The 21,869-nt window shown below is 36.6% G+C and overlaps 2 protein-coding genes across 7 annotated transcripts in view; one reads left to right on the top strand and one right to left on the bottom strand.

Annotated features, from left to right (window-relative positions):
- The window catches only part of MEAK7 (MTOR associated protein, eak-7 homolog), a 59,067-nt gene that overhangs the window by 21,112 nt on the left and 16,086 nt on the right, over positions 1-21,869 (top strand). For 3 of the 6 annotated variants that reach the window (XM_023495442.2, XM_031950195.1, XM_012540731.3), the window contains 5 exons: positions 1,019-1,090; positions 2,781-3,188; positions 4,363-4,481; positions 11,850-12,029; positions 15,428-15,755. In XM_023495442.2, the coding sequence (XP_023351210.1) occupies positions 1,019-1,090; positions 2,781-3,188; positions 4,363-4,481; positions 11,850-12,029; positions 15,428-15,550 (902 nt within the window). In that variant the 3' untranslated portion in view covers positions 15,551-15,755. Of the gene's footprint in view, positions 1-1,018; positions 1,091-2,780; positions 3,189-4,362; positions 4,482-11,849; positions 12,030-15,427; positions 15,756-20,700; positions 20,909-21,869 lie in introns of those variants that run through there. The other 3 variants (XM_031950197.1, XM_031950196.1, XM_031950198.1) reach the window with 3 other exon arrangements.
- Positions 20,629-21,869, bottom strand: part of ATP2C2 (ATPase secretory pathway Ca2+ transporting 2) — a 105,331-nt gene continuing 104,090 nt past the window's right edge. The window contains exon 27 of the mRNA XM_031950194.1: positions 20,629-21,084. Coding sequence (XP_031806054.1) covers positions 20,966-21,084 — 119 coding nt within the window. The 3' untranslated portion in view covers positions 20,629-20,965. The remainder of the gene's footprint in view (positions 21,085-21,869) is intronic.

Raw genomic sequence — 21,869 nt, forward strand, 5'->3', positions numbered from 1 at the left:
TTCAAAGGACTCATGACAAAAAATGCTATCCATCTCCAGAGAGAAAATGGATGAGCTCTGAGTACAAAATGAAGTATAATTTATTTCACTTTATTTTTCTTCCCCCCACCCACTTCCCACATCCTTTTTGATGATATGGAAATGTTTTACATGATTTCACATGTATCATATCATTTTGCTTGTCTTCTCAGTGGGTATTATATGGGGTAGGAGGGAAGGAGAGAATTTGGGACTCAAAATTAAAAAAAAAAAAAAGAATATTAATTAAAAACAGCCCATTAAGAACTTAAGAAAATGTTAACAATAAAAGCTAATATTAACAAAATCTATAGGTACATAGGTACATGACATTGTGCTAAATGCTTTACAATTTTTATCTCATCTGATCCTTATAACAACCCTGAGAGGTAGGTGCTATTATTACCTCCACTTTTTTGTTAAGTCATTTTAATAGGGTGGGATGCTTCATGATTTCATTTGGGGTTTTCTTGGCAAAGATATTGGAGTAGTTTACCATTTCCTTCTCCAGCTCATTTTATATATAGGGGGAAGTGCCCAGGGTCACACAGCTAGGAAATGCCCGAATCTAGACCTGGCCATTCTGCCATCTACCTCCCCCATATTAAAGATGAGAAATCTGATTGTGTGAGGTAAATGCTCTCTCAAAATGGGCTGGACCTTGTATAATCCTGGCTAAATGCTAGCTTTAGGAAGAGAAATATGCCCATGTGTGATTGTTCATGTTCAAACAGCGCCTTGTTGGATTTGCTAAAATCAAAGTACACATTTCTAATAGAGTCTAAGATAAGCAATTTTTATTTTCTCTCTCTATATATTTGCATACAAATTCTTTGGGAAAAGAAATCACATATAAGTAGACAAAGTATCCTTTTGTAGAAAATTGGAGTGTTTTGGTTATCTGTGAACTAATCACTTTCTATATGGCAAAAATATTAAGTTTGATAAAATCTAATTTCTTTTTATTGTGCTTATTTTTGGGCACCATTTTTCTTGGAAGAATTGAACCCACCACAGCAGAAGACCTATTGGGATTGTGGTAGTAGAAGGAATTGGACATGTCCTGGAGAATGTAGGCACTTCTTTCTGGAACTTTTTTATAAGTGTAGAGCTGTATTGGTTAACGTCATAAGTTTTTAAGCATTTGGCACTTATTGGTCCCTGTTGTCAGTAAGACAATAAGACTTTGGTTATGCTCACCTACTTTAAGAAAACCTCAGAAAAATAGGAAATTAGTTACTTGGGCAGCATTAGCAAGCTGTCTTCTAAGCCAGGGTTCTTGACCATTTTGGTATGGAACCTCTTGGCTAGTCTGATTGGGAAGGTCTATGGATCCTTTCTCAGAAGGATTACAAAAGAAACCAATTATAATGAAGTACACTAAGCAAAATATTTTAAAAGCCAAGTTCAAGAGTTAAGAACCCCTGAGGTAAGCCTCATTCCTCATTTTACTGAGGAGGAAACTGAGACCCAAAGAAGTTAAATAGCTTGCCTAAAAGTACAGTCACAGAACTGGGATTTATAATATAACATGTAATATAATAAATCTGTGGCTCTTATCCCTCTACCATGGGTTGCTTCAACTCAGAAACATGAAAAAAATCTTTTCTCAGATTTCAATCAAAAAGCTTCAGAATTCCAGAAGAATCAGAAGTATTTAAAAAATAAAATTTAGTTAGAAATCTAAAAATCTAGAGGGATTTGGAAAAACAGTGAAGTTAGAAAATACTTGCTAAAATAACTAGATTTTTAAAGCATCAAAGACAAAAATATAAACTTTATGTTGTTTTTGAGTCTTCTGGCTAAGAGAATAAATTTAAATCAGACACTGAATCAGTATGTTAATATATCTTAAGACTATAGTTTGGTTTGGTCATGCTATGATTGTTTTGAGACTGGACATCCCTGTCTTTTCTAGGCTCAAGATACAGCGACCACTTGCAGAATTTATTCGAGTGGAAGTTGTGATCTACTCCATTTTTTGTGACCTTGGCTAGCTTGCCCTTCCAGAGGCAGCTTGTCATTTTTTTTCTTGGGGTTCACCATTTTTATTGGCCCTGGTCCCAGAGCGGAGCTTAGAATTCCTGAGCTCTGGCAATCTAAGCTTCAGCCTTCCCAGCAGCAAGGATCACAAATGTGTAGCATGTTGCCTAGCAAAATTCTAGTTTGTATAAAAGTAAAAAATCTGAATAGACCGTAGAGCATCAGAAGTTCTTAAGGAAGCGATAGGTCAATGGGCTAAACCTACCTGCTCCTGACCTTACGCTTTCTAGATACCAGTTAGTTTTAGTTGGATCAGTCAAGACTGAGGCAACTTCCCCATACCTTCTTTACCCATCCTTTTGGCTCTTTCATGGCAAAATGAGGTAGGCAGTGAAGGCTTGGAAGGGGAAGGTCTAAGCTTGCTGTTTATTCATCTGCCTAGGAGGGGCAGGGTGCTGTCTTGCTGGTCCTTCCTTTGTTTCTTGGCAGATGAAGATCTTCCAGGTGCTGCCCATTTCTGACACTCCATGAAGCCTTCAGAAGTGTCTTATGGAACCATGTTCTTTTTTGTTTGAAGACTCAGAAAAGGTCTTTGGGGTTTGCTACAAGACAGATTATTTGAGGGTTGAGGACCTGATCTGCCACAAAATTAAAAGTATCACCATCATGTCTATAATAGATTTTGATACAGAGAAGACTAGTAGTCTAGACATTTGAATACTTTAGTAGAATAATTTTGTGAAACTTAATGTCTTTGCTATATGCTTTCTTCCCCTCAGGTGGCCCACCAATTCCAGATAAAACCTGTGACTGCAGTTTGCTTGAAGACTGGCTGCTGAAAGTGCCCCAGATCTCCACATTTTTAAATGTCATCATCAGGCGAGGATTCCTTGTTTTGAATTCTTATACGGAGATTGCTGGCTTCATCCCAGAGTGTAAAGATGGCAGAGACTTCATGAGCCTTCTTAACATTCCTGCCATTATTTACATCAACTCTTACCTGCCTTCAAGTCTACAGCACACATGGAGACTGATTTTTTCTTCTCAGATTCATGGCTACAGCTTTGCAAAATTTTGTGGGAATATTATAGACAGAGGTCCTTGCATAATAGTGATAAGAGACAGGGATGGCTATATATTTGGTGGCTTTGCATCTCACTCCTGGGCAGTCAAGAGCCATTTTCAAGGTAAGTTTGCACTTGGTAACATAACGCTTTTTAGTAGTAAATTATGTAATTGGAAATTTTCATTACATGGACATTCCTAGCAAGAAGGTATGATCTTTGAACCAACAGATATCTTTTCCCAATGATTTTTCCTAACATTTTGAGAGGATAATATCATTTTTGTGTAGATCTTCTATCACTTGTAGAAAAGTAATGCTCTCTGTAGGGTGAAAATCAGTTTAGACTGCTTGGGGAGTCCCTTCTGACTATAAAACCCTTGAGATGTAGCAGGCAGGGCAGGTCAGTGAGGATTTTCTCTATTTTAGAGAAGAATGAAGAGAAAAGAATTTCTTTAGATTCCCTTTTAGTTTTCAATTATAGCTTAGTTTGTTCTTAAACCCACAAACAGTCGTGGTGTAACCTGGGCTAAGTTTGAAGTATTCCAGGTCTTCCATCTTATTGGTAACATTAGTAATCATCTTTAACACTCCACCATCTATTCAGTGTGGTGGAATAAAGGTAGAAATCAGCTGGTCTGTATGTAAATTCCTAGAAAAAAGTCCAGCAGAGGGCGACTTTACATTAAAAGTTCTATTAAGGCTGAGTGCACATGTGCACACACATATCCCTTTTCAAAGAAAAATAAAGTTATTGAAAGCCCACAATCCAAGACAGTAACAGTATAGCCAGAACTGTCTGTCCTGTACATGTGAAATTCAAAACCTACTGAATCTTTCCCTTACTTCTCTAGGAAATGTTTAATGTTTCATTAATTATAAATCACAAATAGAAATTTTTTTTTTTAGATTGATAAAAGAGGTTTATTACTGAGTTTAGAAGTAGGAGATAGGTGAAGGTAGAGATAAGGAGGGCACTGGACAGAGGGTCCAGTGGATAGAGGGTCCTCACATGGCTGGCATATTTGGAATCTCTGCAAAGAGGGGTTCCCAGCGTGGCCCTTTTAAGTCAGAGACGTAACTCGAGGGGCTTTGGGGTGTAGCCCCAAAGTTGGCTCAGATCCGGGTGGGGCTGGGACAGGTCCGGATCTTCTATTGGAATTCAAAGGGACCAGGATTTGAAATCACAAATAGAATTGCCTCTTGTCTTCTGGAATTTGTATTGTGTGAATTTGTGTAGATTGTTTTAATTTCATACTCGGAGATACAAACATGTTCTACTTTTTGGCTATTTTTAGGAGACTGTAGATCCTTCCTGTTTACCATTTTCCCCAACATTGCAGTATACACATACAGTGGATATAATGATCATTATATGTACTTGAATTTTGGACAACAAACTATGCCAAATGGATTGGTAAGTGACAAAGACTTTGTAGAATAATGGATTAAGTCTTCATTATCCTTAATAAAAATCTCTCCTCATATTTCCTTGGTACTGGGAGGTAACTATGGCTTCTAAAAGGTGATACTAAGTTTTGGTAGGTTCTTCCAGACTGGAAGGGCCCCTGTCACAAGCTTGGGGAAAAATGGTGTGTGCTGTTTGAGGACCAGCCTTGGGAAGCATGGAGAAAGCCCGCACTGGGATAATGGCTGGTTCAGTTCTCCAAGTGCTGACTATGTGCTCTAGGCTCAGTGCTGGGAGTACAAAAGCAAAAAAGGCAAAACAGTTTTGATCTACATGGAGATTGCAGTCTATTGGGAGGGGAAAAAAATGTTCGTACAAAAAGAATATGCAAAATGTTTCTGGTTTCTAGTGAGTGGGACACAGGGGAAAGAACACTAATAACTGGGGAATAGAAAAAATACTTTGTGTGATACTTGAGTTTTTTCTTTGAAGGAATTTAATGATTTTATAAGTATACAGAGAGACAGAGTATTATGATTTTATTGAGTAGACAAAGAGACAGAGTATTCCAAACATGAAGCACAGTTTCTGCAAAGGCATGGAGGTGCGAACAGCAAGTCAGCTGCAACATTGAATGTGTGAAGAGAAATAAAGTGAAATCTGTATGGAAAGCTAGAGCCACATAGTGAAGTGTTTTATTTTAATTTTTGTATGTGTTAGTTTGTTTCCCCTTTTTTTTATCTTTTTTATTTTCAGTTCCAGAATGTCTTCTATCACCCATTGAGAAAGCACAGAATGCAAAACCCATTTCAAATATGAAGTCATGCAAAACAAATTTCTCCATTAGCCATGTTCTGAAAAAGAAATGGAGAATAAAACTGTTTCCTTCTGTACTCTTGAATCTTTTAGTTCTCTGTCTGGAGGTGGATAGCATTTTTCATCATGAATCCTCTGGGATTTATCTTGGGTCATTGTGTTAATCAGAGGTGCTGAGTTTCTCACAGTCTACAAAATTGGTGTTAGTTTTAAAATTGTTCTCTTGGTTCTGGTCACTTTAGTTTTCTTCAGTCAGTTCCCCATAAACCACCTCCAGTTTTTTTGAAACCTTCTTGCTCATCAATTCATATAGCACAGTAGTATTCCATTACATTCATATACCACAACTTGTTCAATCATTCCCCAATTGATGGACATCTCAGTTTCTTTGCCACCAAAAAAAAAGATCTGCTATAAATATTTTTGTATACCCGGGTCCTTTCCCTTTTTGATCTCTTTGGAGTAGTACAAACCTAGTAACTATATCTCTAGATCAAAGGGTCTGCACAATTAATGTTCCAGGTAGTTCCAAACTGTTTTCCATAATGGTTGAACTAGTTTCACAGTTCCACCAACAATGCAACTAGTTACCAGTTTTCCCACATCCTCTCCAATATCTGTCATTTTTCTTTTCTGCCATGTTAGCCAATCTGATAGGTGTGAAGTGATACCTCAGTTGTTTAAATTTGCATTTTTTATTAGTGATTTAGAGCTTTTTCATCTGAAAACTGCCTGTTTCTATCCTTTGAACTCTTTTAAATTTGGCTTGGTTCTCTATATGTTTTAAAAAATTATGTAATCAAAACTAGCTATTTCACAACCTGTGAACCTTTATCTCTCATTTGGTCATGAATTCTTTCCCTTTCCAGAGATCTGACAGGTAATTTCATACATTCGCCACTAATTTGCTTATTATGTAACCCTTTATGCCAATCATATACTTGTTTTGAGGTTATTTTGGCATATGGAATGACATATTGATCTATGTTTAGTTTCTGCAAGATTATTTTCCAGTTTTCCAAGCGGCTTTTATCAGATAGTGAGTTCTTGCTCCAACAGTTGGGGGTTTATCAATTCATATGATGTTTAATATCACATGCCTACTCTGTTCCATTGACTAACAACCACTCAATTTCTTAACCAGTACTAAGATGTTTTAAGGGTTATAGCTTTGTAGTATATTGAAATTTGGTACTTCTATGCTGCACTTCCCTTCCCATTTTATTTTCATTGATTTCCTTGATAGTTTTGATCTTTTGTTCTTCTAGAGGAATTTTCTGGTTCTATAAAACAATTCTTTGACATTTAATAAGTAAGTGAATTTAGGTAATGTCATTTTAAAAATGATCTAGCCTACTCATGAGTACTCATGAGCAATTAATATTTCTCCAATTATTTAGATCTGTTTTTATTTGTATGGAGTGTTTTTACTTGTATTCTTTTAGTTCCTTCTGTCCCTTGATATGTAGACTCCCAAGTATTTTACCTCTTCACAGTTGTTTTAAATTTAAAATCTCTTTCTATCTCTTCTTGCTGGTTTTTTGGGTAACATAGAAAAATGCTGATGGCTTATGTAATTTGTTTTATATCCTGCGACTTTGCCGAAGTTAATTGTTTATTTTTTGTGAAAGGTTTCAAATGCTAGTCATATAAGCATTTATATTTTATCTGAGAGATAGCAGGGAATCAGTGAAGTTTTTTGAGCAAGGTAGTGACATTTTTGGATCTCCCTTTTAGGAATATCAATTTGATGGCTATGTTGGGGGATGGGTTAGAGAACAGAAAAATTTGAGGATGGGGTACCAGTTAGAAAGCACCTACTGGTGCAGGTGAGAGATGATGAGGGCCTGACTAGGGAGTGTCTGTGTGAATGGAGTGAAAGAGGCAGAATTAAGATATGTAAAGGTATACTCAATAAGAATTGGCAACTGAGAGAGAGGGAAATATTGAAGATTATTCTAGCATCTCGAATTGGAATAATTAAAAAAGGATATGCCTTCAGCAGATGTGGTAAAGGTCGGGAAAGGAGTGAGTTTTCAGGAGAAGCAAACTAGTTCTGTTTTGGACTTGTTGAGTTTGAGATACCTATTGGTCATGAAAGTGAGGATATCCTTCAATTGTTGCAGGAATGATGCTTGGAAGGGAGGGTTGGAGAGAGAGACAGAGAAGAGGGGATAGGGAGAGAGAGGGGGAAGGAGAGAAACAGAAAGAGGGGGAGGGGGAAAGAGACAGAGACTTCCAAAGGGGTCCATTACAAAGAAAAAAGTTTACCTCTGGAGAGATCAAGAAAAATAAGAACTGATTAAAAAAAAAATCATTGAATATCCGTGAAGATGTTGGTAAGCTTGGAGAAAGATTTGAGTTGAGTGGTGGAGTCAGAATCCAGATTACAGGGGATTAAAATATTATTGGACGATGTAGAGAAGTAGAAACAAGTAATTTAAACAGCTTTTGGTAGGCATTCAGGGAGGAAATATTAGGGGCAAATGAAGGTGTTTTGTTTTTGTCTTTTTAAGAATGAGAATGATCAGGCATGTGATGCAAGTGAGAAGGCATCTGAGCTAAAAGCCTCATTTTGCAGATTAAGAAATATCTCAGAGGGCTAAAGTCACTTGCCCAAAGTTACATATCTTGTTAGCAGCAGAGCTGAGCATGGAATGAACCTGACTTCCAAATTCTAACCCAAATCCTAATCTAATGCTTTTTCCATTACCATGTCTTTTCACTATTATTTTGGAGAGTACCAAAGTTTGCCAAAACTATTCTTTCAGCCTGAAAACTTTCTGGCTTTATTATCTTCTTTACTCCTGCACCCCATTCCTTTTATTTGTTTGTTTGTTTTTAATTCAAATAGATTTCTTAGAATATTAAAAAAAAAAGATTTATTTCATTTTATAGAAGATAGGATTAGGGGGTGATGACCACAATTTTATTTGTAGTCATTCTCCTCCTTGCTTTCTCATACAATGTGTTCTCCTGCCAAAGAAATAGGAAGTGGGGCACAGGGCATCTAAAGCCCAAGGAAGACCCTGTAGGAGAACACAGAAAATTGCAGGATCAACTATACAGACTGGCTCCACTACATATTTTTGGTCCGTAGTTGGATTCTTGTTTCTTTAGGACTTACTGACTTCCTCATGGTGACATCCATATCTTGTCTTCTCTATACCCATTTAATGCTTATATACTGTCTTATATTATTCTCTGAATGTTAATTATACATAAGTATTATTTTCCCAGGTAGACTTGAAATTTAAAGGTATGTTTGACCCCTAATCTACCTCTCCTCTTAACTTCTCTACTTGAATATGATCTTTGGTTTTTTCCTTTTCACAAATTTATCGAACTTTTTGCCCTTCTCCATGTATTACTCAGCCTTGCACCTTAATTATGGATGTACAGAGATCTTGTTCCACTGTTAAAAGCTTTTTAAAGGAATGGAGAGTGACTTTCTTCATTGTTGTAACCCTAGGGCTTGGTACAGTCAGTCAATAAACACTGTGCAAGCACTGTGCTAAGTGTTAGAAATAAAAAAGGCAGGAGCCAGGTCCTGTTCTCCAGGAGCTCACTCTCAAGTGTGGGGAAACAATCTGCAAACAATTATGTGCAGACACAATATATTCAGGATGAACTGGAGATAATCAACAGGGGGAAAGCATTGTGATGTCTTAATGGGAAATCATGAAAGACTTTTTGTAGAAGGCAGAGAGGAGCATGGAAAGGATCTTCCAGACAAGATGGGCGGGTGTCCTGGGTTCAAGAGGTAGTGGAGTAACAGGATGGAAGGCCAGGGTCATTGGGCTGCAGAGTAGAGGAGGGAGTCGAGACTTAGCAAGATTGGTGAGAGTGGGGGCAGGAAGCAAACGGCGAAGAACTTTTAATGTCTCTCTTAAGGTTCTGTATTCGATTCTAGAGCTCACAAGGAGTCCAGGAGGTTTGGAGGCAGGAAGCAATCTGGTCTTAAAGGATAAGTCTGGGGTAGCTGATGGTGCAGTGGGTAGAACCCCAGTTCTGGAGTCAGGTGAACCTGAGTTCAAATGTGACCTCATTTAACATTTACCAGCTGTGTCATTTAACCTGGGCAAATCATTTAACCATGATTGCCTCAACCTCCCTCCCCCCCCTCCAAAAAAAATTAGCTTTGCAGCAGTGGGGATCCAATTGAAATCATGTTGCATAAATTTGTAGTGCATCTAGTCGGCACATTTGTGCAGTTTTCTTCAGCTTCCATTCAGCAGCACATAAGTAGGGGTAAAGACAGCTGATGAGACTTAACAGGGCAAGATTGGTAATAAGATCAGCGGCCAAGGGAAGAAGGCAGTGAGAGCTGGACTGGGGGGAGGGTTACAGTATGGAATGGAGAGAGTAGGGGCAGCCTAGGGGTGATAGCCTGGGAAAGAACTAAGTAGTTGAGGGCCTGGAGATGACAGTAGGAATGAAGAATGAGGCTTGGAGTTGCAAAGCAGAGAGAGAGAGTGTTGGAATGACAACAGATTGTGATCGGACGAGGAAATTTCAGAATTCATGAACATAGAAGTGGTACATTTGTGGATAATGACCAGATGAAGGTTTTGATCATCTGTTTAGCTGAGATAGTATGGAAGAATGGGGAAGTTAAGGTGTTTGAGGGATTATCAGTTTATATTAAAGTCCTCTAGTATGAAGGCAGAATTTGGGAAGGAGAGAAGCAATGTGAGGGGAAACTGGGGGGATCTACCACAATTTTGAGTGCGTGGTAGATAGAAATTAAGTGAACCTCAAAGGACAATTTACTGCATGATGGTGTTAGAAAAAAAGCTTGGAAATTGGAGTGGAAAATTAATATTCCAGTTCTCCCATCTCAGGCAACAGGATTAGTCTCTGCCCTCATTCAGGTAAGAAGCAGCCAGCTGAGGAGAATCATCACAGTGTCCTGAATATTGTAGGCACTTAATGTCCTGCAAATTGAAAATAATTGATTCTCTTTGTTCTTGGATTTGCTTAGGGTTATTATATCTGTGATTTTGTCTATTTGAATACTCCCTTTCCCAGCATGGATTGCAGTGCCTCTATAACTGAGTAGTAGACATTCCTTCTGAGTTGTTGCTCCTGAAAATCCTTCTCTGTGGTCAGTGAGCTAGTGATGAGCCTTTTAGCTAAGCTAAACTTAGTCCATTCTCACTCATTCTTTGTATCCTTTCCATAATGACATAACTTCTGAGAACTCAAGGTCATCTCCATGAGGAAGTTTTGCTGTGAAACTTTAATGGAGATTAAATCTAGTTTTTTAAAACAATAGATTTAAATAGTTATTGCTCTTTGTAAAAATAAATTTTAAGTTTTGAGTTCTAAATTCTATTCTTTCCTCTTTCCCCCTATCCTGAGATAGTAAGCAATTTGATACAGAGGTTATACATGTGTAATCATATGAAACATTTTCACATTAATCATTTTGAGCACGAAAACTCAAATTAAAAAAGGTAAAAAATAATATACTTCAGTCTGAATTCAGATGATATCACTTCTTTGGAGGCAGATAGCATTTTTCATCATGAGTCATTGTTTTGCTGAAAATAGCTAAGTCATTCGTAGTTGTGCATCATACAATATTGCTGTTACTGTATGCAATGTTTTCCTGGATCTGTTCTCTTCATTTTCTATCAATTTGCATAAATCTTTTCAGGTTTATTTAAAATCATCCTGCTTGTTATTTCTTATAATAATATTCCATTGCAATCATATGCCACAACTTGTTTAGCCATTCTTCAGTTGATGGACATCTCCTTAATTTCCTATTCTTAGCCACCACAAAAAGAGCTGCTATCAATATTTTTGTATAAACAGGTTCTTTGCCCTTTTAAAAAAGTTTCCTTGGGATACAGTAATATTGCCAGGTGAAAGAGTATGAATAGTTTTATAGCTCTTTGGTCATAGGAACAAACTGCTCTACAGAAGGGCTGGATCAGTTTACAATTCCACCAACAATGCATTAATATCTGTTTTCTCACATCCCTTCCAATATTTTATCATTTTCCTGTGCTGTTATATAAACCAGTCTGATGGATGTGAGGATTGTACCTAAGATTTGTTTTAATTTTCATTTCTCTAATCAGTAATGATTTGGAGCATTTTTTCATATAACTAGCTTTGATTTCTTTTAGAAGTGCCTGTTCATATCTTTTAATCATTTATAGTCTTTTGGAATAACTTATAGTCTTTTAAATTTGATTCACTTTTCTATATATTTGAGAAATAAAACCTTTATCAGAGATACTTGCTGTGAATTCTCCCCCCCCCCACCCCCCCAGTTTTCTTCCTTCCTTCTAATTTTGGTTTCATTGGTTTTGTTTGTACAGAAACTTGTTATTTTTATATAGTCAAAATTACTCATTTTGTATTTTATTATGCTTTCTGCATCTTGTTTGGTCATAAATTCTTCCTTTTATAAGTTGTTGACTTTTTCAAGAAAAGAATAACATAGAATTGTATTTTAAAAGTAAATGTTTTAAACTAAATAATAACATATCTTTCTGGGATGGATTAATTTATATGGATTTATTTGCTATTTCATGTCTTTTGTAGGGCATGGGAGGTCAATTGGATTACTTTGGACTTTGGATTGATTGTGATTTTGGAAAAGGACACAGCAAAGCAAATCCTAGATGTTCTACGTATAACAGCCCTCAACTGTCATGCAGGGAGAACTTTGAGATAGATTGTCTAGAGGTCTGGGCAGTTGGAGATTTCCAATGTTGTGAGAAGGTAAGTGACTAAAATTCTCTAAGCATGGAACCATTGCTTGAGCATAGAGCTATGATGGTTTTAATAATTGTTCTTATTCCTCTCCCCTCCCTCCAATATGTTTCCTAAAGGCAGGAATAAATAAGTTTAAATCTTATAAAACAATTGTTTGGAAGGCAAGATCAAGGGATCATAGGCTTTAGAGCTGAAAGTGACTTGGGGGATCATTAGATATCCTCATTTGACCTGGACCAGGGAAATAACTTGCCCCACGACACAGGTAACAAGATTCTGAAGAATGGTCCTTTTCTCTTGGACCTCATGGCCTTTCAGCTACTTCTCAGCTTTTTCATGGCCTCTGCCCCGCACATGGAGAATTCCCAGTGTTAAAACTCTCTTTATTAATACAGATTAGCAATTTACAGGCCCAGTTTCTTGAGAGTGATGAGTGGTCAACAGCTAGAATGTGGTAGAGATAGATCTGAAAACTAAAGATCTTTTGACTCCAAAGCTATTTCTCTTGTTCATTTTGCCATGTTGATTTCTGGAGAAAGACATATTTGGTTTGGGAAGCCACCTTCTGACTTAGCTCTATAAGTTTATTCCTTTATCTCCCTAAGTCTTCATTATTTTATCATCATTTTATTGTCATTATATTACCATTTTAAAAAATAATTTTTGAACTATGGGGACTACAGATTGAAGCACACTATTTTTACCTTTTTTTCTTGTGTTTTTTCCCTTTTGATTTTTCTTTCACAATATGACTAATATGGAAATTTATAGGCTATAGCTGTCAGATTACTTGCTGTCTTGGGAAAGGGTAAGGGAAAGAAAGGAGAGAAAAAAATCGGAATGCAATCTTACATTTGATTTTTTTTTTTTCATTAATTCCCCTTGAAATTCTTGACCTTTTGTTTTTCCATATGAACTTTGTTGTTATTTTTTTTAGGTCATTAAAATAGTTTTTTGGGAGTCTTGATTGGTATAATGTTAAATAAATAGATTAGTTTAGGTAGTATTGTCATCTTTATTATATTTGCTCACTCTATCCAAAATCATTTAATATTTTTCCAGTTGGTTAGATCAGACTTAATTTGTGTGGAAAATGTTTTGTAGTTTTGCTCATAGTTTCTGATTTTCCCTTGGCAGATAGATTCCTAAGTATTTTATACTGTCAGTAGTTACTTTAAGTGGAATTTCTCTTTGTAACTCTGACTGTTGGATTTTGTTAGTGATATATAAGAATGCTGATGACTTATGTGGGCTTATTTTGTATCCTGCAACTTTGCTAATGGTGTGGATTATTTTTAATAACTTTTTAGTAGAATCTCTGGGGTTGTCTAAGTACTTATACCATCATATCATTAGCAAAGAGTGATAATTTGGTTTCCTCATTGCCTACTCTAATTCCTTTAATCTCTTTCTCAACTGTTATTGCCAAAGCTAGCATTTCTAATACAATATTGAATAGTAATGTGATAGTGGGCAAACTTATTTCACTCCTGATCTTATTGGGAATGGTTGCAGTTTTCCCCATTACATATGATGCTTATTGATGGTTTTAAATAGATGCCACTTATTATTTTAAGGAAAAGTCCATCTGGAATGAAATCTTACAAAAGTGAATGTTAAAAACTATTTTTACATGTAATTGGAAAAAATAAAATACTATTGAGTGAAAAAATCTTTTTAATTCATTAAATATTTCCCAAATATATGTAAAAAATTTATTAACAGTCCTATATTTTACAACTTTGTTTCAAATACTCTTCCTCTCCCTCTTCCCTCCTTGAGAAAGCAAGCAATTTGATATCAGTTGCATATGTGAAGTCATACAAAACATATTTCCATATTATCCTTGTTGAAAAAGAAAACACAAACCAAAGAGTAAAAATAAAGTTTAAAAAGGTATGTCTTAATCTGCATTCAGAGTTCATCAGTTCTTTCTCTGGAGTTGGATAATATTTTTCATCATGGGTCTTTGGGAATTGTCTTGGATCATGGTCTTCTTCAGAATAGCTAAGTCTTTCACAGTTCTTCATCCTGAAAATGTTGCTTTTACTATGTATGCTGTTCTGCTTCTGCTCACTTTATTTGTATTTTTATTCATTTGACTCTGTTCCATATATATTTGAGATAGGTTTTTGTGAGAGAAACCTGTAAGGTTTCCCCAGTTTCCTGTTTTTCTTCTAATTTTGGCCATATTAGTTTTTGTTTTAAGTTTTTTAGTTTTTTTGTTTTTGTTTATGCAACAACTTCAATTTCATGCAATCAAGATTGTCTATTTTACTTCTCATTAATCTTTTTATTTCAAGGTTTGCTCATTAACTTTTCTCCTATCCATAGATCTGACAGGTTTATTTTTTCATGCACTCCAATCTACTTATTATATCATCCTTTATGTCTAAATCACTTATCCCTTTTGACCTTATCTTTACAATATGACATATTGATCTATGCCTATTTTCTGTTAAACTGCTTTCTGGTTTTCCCAATAATTTTTGTTAGCTGTTGAGTTCTTACCTCTCAAAAGCTTGTTTCTTTGGGTTTATCATTATTGGCATATTAGTTCATTGCTAGCTTTTAAAGGAACAACCCAAACCTGCTTTTACTTAGACCCCTTCTAAATCTGATTTTCCTTGGTAGGTTCTATTTATAATTTTAGCATGTGCAGCCTCATTTCTGTTTGAATGAAAAAGAAAATGTCTTTTACCAAGACATTATGATATCAATTAAGCAGGTTCCAAACTGTCAGCCCTCTTTTCCTTCTCTCTTGTTTTCATGAAGGTTGCCATAATGCCCAGGCAGCGTGGCTTTTGTTCCTCCCCTTGATTTATGAATATCAAATTAGTGTCACTGCAAGTTAGTAGAGAGAGAGGCTCCAACCTTGCAGAGACTTTACTCTGTGAAGAAGAGGAGGATAAAGTCTGAATGCAGCTACCTATGGAGTCCAGTAGGAGATGTTCAAAACCACCTAAATCAATCCCTTATATTTTCACAAGTGGGAACTGACTTGCCCCGCAAAAAGCTCATGGATAGTGGACTGAGATAGTAATCTCATGGCAGAGTTGGGATTCTAATTTAGTATCTATGACTTCCAAGTTACATAGAAAAGTTCATTACTTCTTCCAGTGGACTGCACCTTCTCATCAACAGGGGAGGATGGAGTCTCTTTGCAGAAGAAATAAGCATGATGGGCTTTCTCTGAAAACTCTAAGGTTTTTAATAATGACATCATTTAAAATGTCATTATAATAAGGAAAAAACATTGTTTAGTCTAATTTCTTTTTTTTTCTTTTAAGCCTATTTTAATAAGCTCAAAAATTAATTTATATCAGCTTTTGTCCATTCTAAGTTGTTAATTATGTGTACATCAGTATCAGTGTTTCATATTTGATCCTCTTCTCTTTCCTTAGTCAACCTGTAAGAAGAATGTCTTAGATAATGAAAAAGAGGTGCACTGCTTATTAGAAATGATTGGGAAATGTCGTCATAGTGAAGGAGTTCGAAATCCATGTGACGATGAAGATGATGATTGATAAGGTGCCATCCTCAGCTCTGTTCTCCTAACAACGGTATCTGATCATGCTGGGACTAAATTTTGAATCCCACTCTAGCTTAATTTCAATATGTAATGAAAATCTTCCCCTTGGTGCCATATCTAGAGTCAGATAAGTATCTGGAATTGGGAAAAAAGGTTGTTGGCTGGATGAGTAAAAAACAGTACTCTTTGTGTTTCTTCTCTATAGCCTATGGTTATTTCAGAAGTTTCTAATAGAGATCTTAATTATTTAAGCAATTAGGGAAAGTTCTCTTCATAAATAGCCTATGCTTAAATAATTAAGTACAAAAAGAATATTTTAAATGCTAAGATTTTGATCATTTCAACTGAAAGTATTTGCTATCATTCCAAGCTTTGAAACTTTGGATCAGTGTAGCAAGCACAGTTTGCATTTCTAGAGTATCTTTACTCAGGTCTAACATCAAGGTGGTTGATGTTATTAAAAAGATTATTCTAGAAGAGTCTTCAGCCCATGAACCTAAACCCTCATTACACAGACTCTCATAGAATAATAGGGCCTGAAGGGGCCTTAAAGTTCAGTCTTTGGTTTCCTTCACTGTAATACAGTGTAATACAGTGGCCAGTCAGGCAAAATACTATATTGTAATAAACTGGGAATATGGACCCAGGTGTAGAGCAACTGGTACCTTGCTGCAATGACTCACAACGATGTGAAATTTGCCCTATTGCAGATCTGTTTGTGTTTTAGCTAATCCATTAAAGTACTAGAAGCACCAGCAGAACTTCTCTAAAGTTGGGCTCAAGCATCACTTATAGATCCTAAAACATAGTTTTGTACAGATGTCTCTGTTGCTGAACTGTGATGTCTCCCTTTCACCTACTGAAATGAAAAGATATTTGAGGGTCAAAGGTTATAAATAGGCAGTTTTCAGGGGGGAAAAATGCAAGCTATCCCTAGCCATATGAAAGAATGCTCTAAATCACTAGTAATTAGAGAAATACTAATTAAAACAACTCTAAAACTCCATTTCACACCTAAATTTACAAAGCTGGGGAGAAAAGGGAAATGAGATGCTGGAGAGGCTATAGGAAAACTTGTACAAATAAACCAACCCTTTGATTTAACAATACTGCTATTAGATCTGTAGTCCAAAGAGGAAAAGAATCCATTTGTACAGAAACAGTGGTAGTTGTTTTTTTTTTTGTTTGATTGTTTTTGTGTTGGCAAAAAAATTGGAAAACGAAAGGGTATTCATCAATTGGGAAGTGAAACGAATTATAGTATATGAATGTACTGTCATGTTGTAAGAAATGATGAACCGGGATGGTTTCAAAAGAAATCTGAGAAGACTTGATATGCAGAGTGAAGTGAGAAGAATCAGAAGAATGATTTATATAATAATAACCATATTGTGAAAAAAATTCAAATCAGTGTCATGATCAACAATAAATCAGTGGACTAAGAACACAAATTAAATTTTTTTTGGGGGGGGGCATGACTTATGCTAGAATTTGTTTTGCTTAACTATACACTTTGTAATGGTTTTTGTTCTTACTTTCCTAAGGGGGGGGTGGGATGAAGAATTTGGAACTGAAATAAAATTGAATTTAAAAAAAAGGATTTATGGGTATTTTCAGTAGTTTTGTGTAGGCTTAAAGTCCCATGATTACCTAAACTACTGGGGGCATGGCGTGCCCTCATCAGAGAAGGGTGCTGTGCATTATAAGCAAAGCAGAATGAAAATAGCTCAGAAGAAACATGAGATGCTCAAAGTTAAGAGAATCCACCCCAAATGTTCATGGGGACTATTGGTGTCCTACCTGTGTCGGAGCATTCCAAGCTCGTACTGGTCTGATCGGCCACAGTTGGACAAACTGTAATTCATCTCGCACATAGTGATGACATTTTGGACTTCTTTGAAAATGAAGGACAACCACCCACCAAGAACCATTCCCCAAAGATAGCCATGAATATCTTCATGGTAATGTTTTGATTCATCTTAACAATATGTAAACCATTCCTTTCTGGGGCAGATAAGTCTTATAAATAGAAGTGTATGCTTCAGCAGGACGGGGTGTTCTCTGAAAGCATCAAAGGAGGCAGAGATTGAGATGAACTGAATTATTCCTATTAAAAACTAGATTTTTATTAGCACTGTATTATATGGTTTTTAACTCAGATATTTTCTATATATAATTATAAGGCAGATGTTTGAAAGTAAAACTCTAAAAGATTAAAATTCTGACTCTGGTTAAAGTATAATGTGTGCAGGATTGCCTCATTATTTTCAATTATACAATTAGATGGCATAGTAGAATTAAAAAAATGTGTATATTAAACATCATTCAATGTTACTTTTGTTAACAAGTCAGAAAAAAATTATACCAGCAGGGCTGGATTGTGCATGAATGGGGCAAAGATCCCTTTCTTTTTCCTGTCCTGTTGGCTTCCTGGAACTCCCCCTGTGCTTTATCTTGGGGGGAAAGTCACTACCTGCTTCCAACCTATCAGACTCCCCGCCCAGCATCACTTCCATCTTCTGCCCCTCAAGGCCTTCCCAGACAAGACACGCCTTGGCCTTTGGTGCAGGTGCTCATACTTCTGTCTGGTCCTGTGCTAAGACCGACCCTCCCTGGGTCTCAGAGGATAAAACTCTATCTGCCAAGAAGCCAGATTCGGTGCAGACTTAGCACGCTCCCACCCCTCATGTTCATTCTGTCTCTGATCCGGAACTCCGTTCTTGTTCCTCAGGCACCGCCCCCCCCCCCCCCCACCCCGCTCTCCCTGACTTCTTGTCTGCTTACCCTTAACTCATTGCAGCCTCTTTCTTTCTCGTTACTTTTTCTCTTCTAGAGTCTCCTGAGACCCGGCTACCTCCTGCTCACAGCATCAGTACTCGGCACTCATTCTCAGATACGGTGTCGGGATGCTCCTTGCTCCCTGCCTTGACCATCCTCACCAAGCAGTCTCTCATCCTCTGAGGTTCCTAGTATTCGAATTGATCCCCAATCCAGATCTAGTTATCAAAGCCCCCCTCCACCAAGACATTGCTGCTTATACCTTGCCAAGCCCCAAACCCTGGGTTACTACCCCCAATTCACTATGTCCAAAACCAGAACCTTCTCTCCAAATCCTTTCTTATCCCTTCTGAATTTCTCCACTGGCATCCACAACACCATCATCATTCCAGCAACTCTGCCTGGAATAACCTTACCATCATCTTCCTCCCCTTATTCCTCTGTCTTAGTTTTCCTGGTTTTCTTCAACTCAAATCCCACTTTCTACTGTTTTTTCACCGTGTCCTCAAAGCTTGCCTTCCATTTGCTATAAAAATATTTCGTCTATCCCTAGCTACTTAAATTAATTCTCCATTAGAGTGGGAGCTCTTTGAGAGCAAAAAATACATTTGTCTCTCTTTGTATCCCTAGCACTTCACATAGTGCCTAGAAGACTAGGTAACTAAATCTGGAAAAGAAACACCAATTAAAACATGGAGCTAACTTATTTCCATCAATAAAATGGGGACCTTTTTTTGCCTCATTTTTATACATCAGATTCCAAAAGGGTTAATATTCTAATGCAAGAAATGTGTTTCTTCTGTTATCCTGGGTAATCTATTTTTGTAAATATTCCTCCATTTAACTTCTATTATTAAATTTATTGACATATAGTTAAAGAAATGTCTTTCAAAGACATAGAAACCTAGCTGCATAGACACAGTGTGATTTGGGAAAACTCTTTTTGCAGTAACTGGTAAACTGTATTGTCAAGTTTCATTAGCAGACAGGACATACCACGTCTCCAATAATAACAATAGTAATTGAGATGTTAAGGTTTATAAAGAACATTCCTCATAGCAGCTCAATAATACTAATAGTACAAGCATTCTTATTTCCATTTTACCTTTAAAGAAATTAAGACTTCATATTCACTCAAGATTCTGTAGCTAAGATGTGGAGGCTGAACTAAAATCACTGGTCTTGTGGTCTCTGTTCTCAATATCCAAATCGTACCCTCTTTCTAGCTCAAAGAGTGGTCTTCATTCTGACCTCCTTTGTAAAAAGACCAGAGCGGAATAAAAAATTTGACATTCTGTGAAGACCCCAGAATTAAAAGGTAAACATGAAAGAGTAATCATAAGGACTCAATAAAGTTAACCTGTTTACATTCCTGTATGGGAAGATTTGATATATATGTAAGTCCTAAGAACTTTATCGTTATTAGGGTAATTAAATTTATATAGCAGGGATTGATTCATGAGGGTCAATTATTGCTGGAATAATTTTTGTTTTTTAAAAGGATGAGAAAAGGAGATACATTAGAAGGGGGAAGAGAGAAGTAGAAGTCTATTTAAAAAGCTAAAAGAATTTTTTAAATAATCACTAGGCCTCTCCCCTTGAGTATTCATGTTTATTGAACCCATGATACTTCCTGGATTATTGACAAAGTAATATTGATTTTCAGAATGGAGTAAGTGGCCCAATGTTTTGGTTAAAGGTAGCTGTAATGTATCATACTTTCTAACACTTTCTAGCACTCCTTTTATATACATTTTGTTGTTTTGTCAAGTGTCCGATTCTTCATAATCCCATTTGGGGGTTCTTGGCAAAGATATTGGAATGGTTTTGACATTTCCTTCTCCAGCTCATTTGATTGATGAGGAAACCAAGGCAAATGGGGTTAAGTGACTTGCCCAGGGTCATACAGGAGGGAGTTTCCAAGGCTATATTTGAATGCAGGTCCTCGACTCCAGGGCCAGCCCTCTATCCCTTGTGCCACCTAACTGCCACATCACATACATCCTTTAGCACATCCATCCTCACAAGCGCCCCATGAGTCAGGCGAGGCAAGTGTTGTACACCACGTTTTACAAGTGAAAAACTAAATTTGAGAAATTCAATGACTTGCCCAAGATGATACAACTATTAAGTGGAAACAATGAAGGCTAGGTCTATGGATTAGTTCTAGGGTTTCTTTCTACTGTTTTTATTTTCTAATGCATCTACAAATATGCATCAGATATTAAAAAAATACATTTTGGCCTCCTGAAATCAGTCAAAAAATTCGGATTATTTGTTAGAAACATGCTCTTCTCAGTTTAATATATTTTATTAAGAAAAACCATTGTAATTTAATAAATAAATAGCGTGAGATTTCTTTGTCAGGCACAGCACTGGTACTCAGAATGATAGCCCTTACATGTGGAAACTGCCTTTGCCTGCTATAGTTTGAAATCATCCAAGGTAAACTGATATACATCACGGCAGGCTTTTCAAAGGAGAAGAATCACGTCTGGTAGCCAAAGGGGTCATCAACACAAGTGATGCTGTTATCTAAAAATAGATTTTTGTGTACATCTCTGAAAAAAGAGGTCACAGTTTCAGCAAAAATATACACTATTTATAAAAATGTTACACTGAGTGGAATCCATTACACTACTTCATGGTGAGTCTTGACTGTCTTAGTTCTGCAGCAATATTTTTCACATAGTTTGATCAGTTCTGACAGAATGAACACAGATGAAGCCAAACCCGTTAAAAACAACAAGTCTGTCGAGGAGGAAAAAGAAGAAAAATTATAAATTATATTTCAGAGACAATTGTAAAAACTTTTTTAATTCAGAAAAACTGACTCAGTCCTTATAAAGGTCCTAACAACTTGCATTAAAATTCAAAAGCAATTTACCTTTTCCCTACCCACATATTTCTTCGTGAAAAGCAGCCCAGAGAAACTTGCCACTAGTTACACAGCTTGATTTCAATTCAGGATCTTTTCCTCAATAATTCTGAGAGTTAGATGGTTCTTCCATCTTCTTTTAAGTTTTAATATTCTTCTGGGCTTTCTCTTTCCCTTCCTTTCCCCTACTCTACATTCTCACTTGATCCCAGCTCCCATGGATTCAGTTATATAGATGATTCTCTGATCCATATATTCAATTATAAAGTCATCACAAGTCCCACTGCCTTTGCAACATCTCAAACTCAACATGTCCAAAATGGAACTCATAATATCCCCTTAACAAACATTAACAAAGATGCTACTATCCTCCTAGATACCCAGGTTCAGAACCTCAGTATTATTCTCTTCTGCCTCAAACAGTGACCATATCCATTTTTACACCATTGTTTTTCATCTTTACATAACTGGTAACCAAGTAAATGATACACTGAAAAGTGCACTGAAATTGGACTCGAAATTTGGATTTCAACTCTGGCTCTGCCATTTATTCCATTCACATGACCCCGTGAATTCCTCCTCTACACAATAAGGAGATTGGATCAGATGTTGCTCTCTCCAACTATGGTCCTCCTTGATTCCTCCGCAGCATCTGACA

The sequence above is a fragment of the Sarcophilus harrisii genome, chromosome 2 (assembly GCF_902635505.1).
Source record: "Sarcophilus harrisii chromosome 2, mSarHar1.11, whole genome shotgun sequence".
Lineage (NCBI taxonomy): Eukaryota > Metazoa > Chordata > Mammalia > Dasyuromorphia > Dasyuridae > Sarcophilus > Sarcophilus harrisii.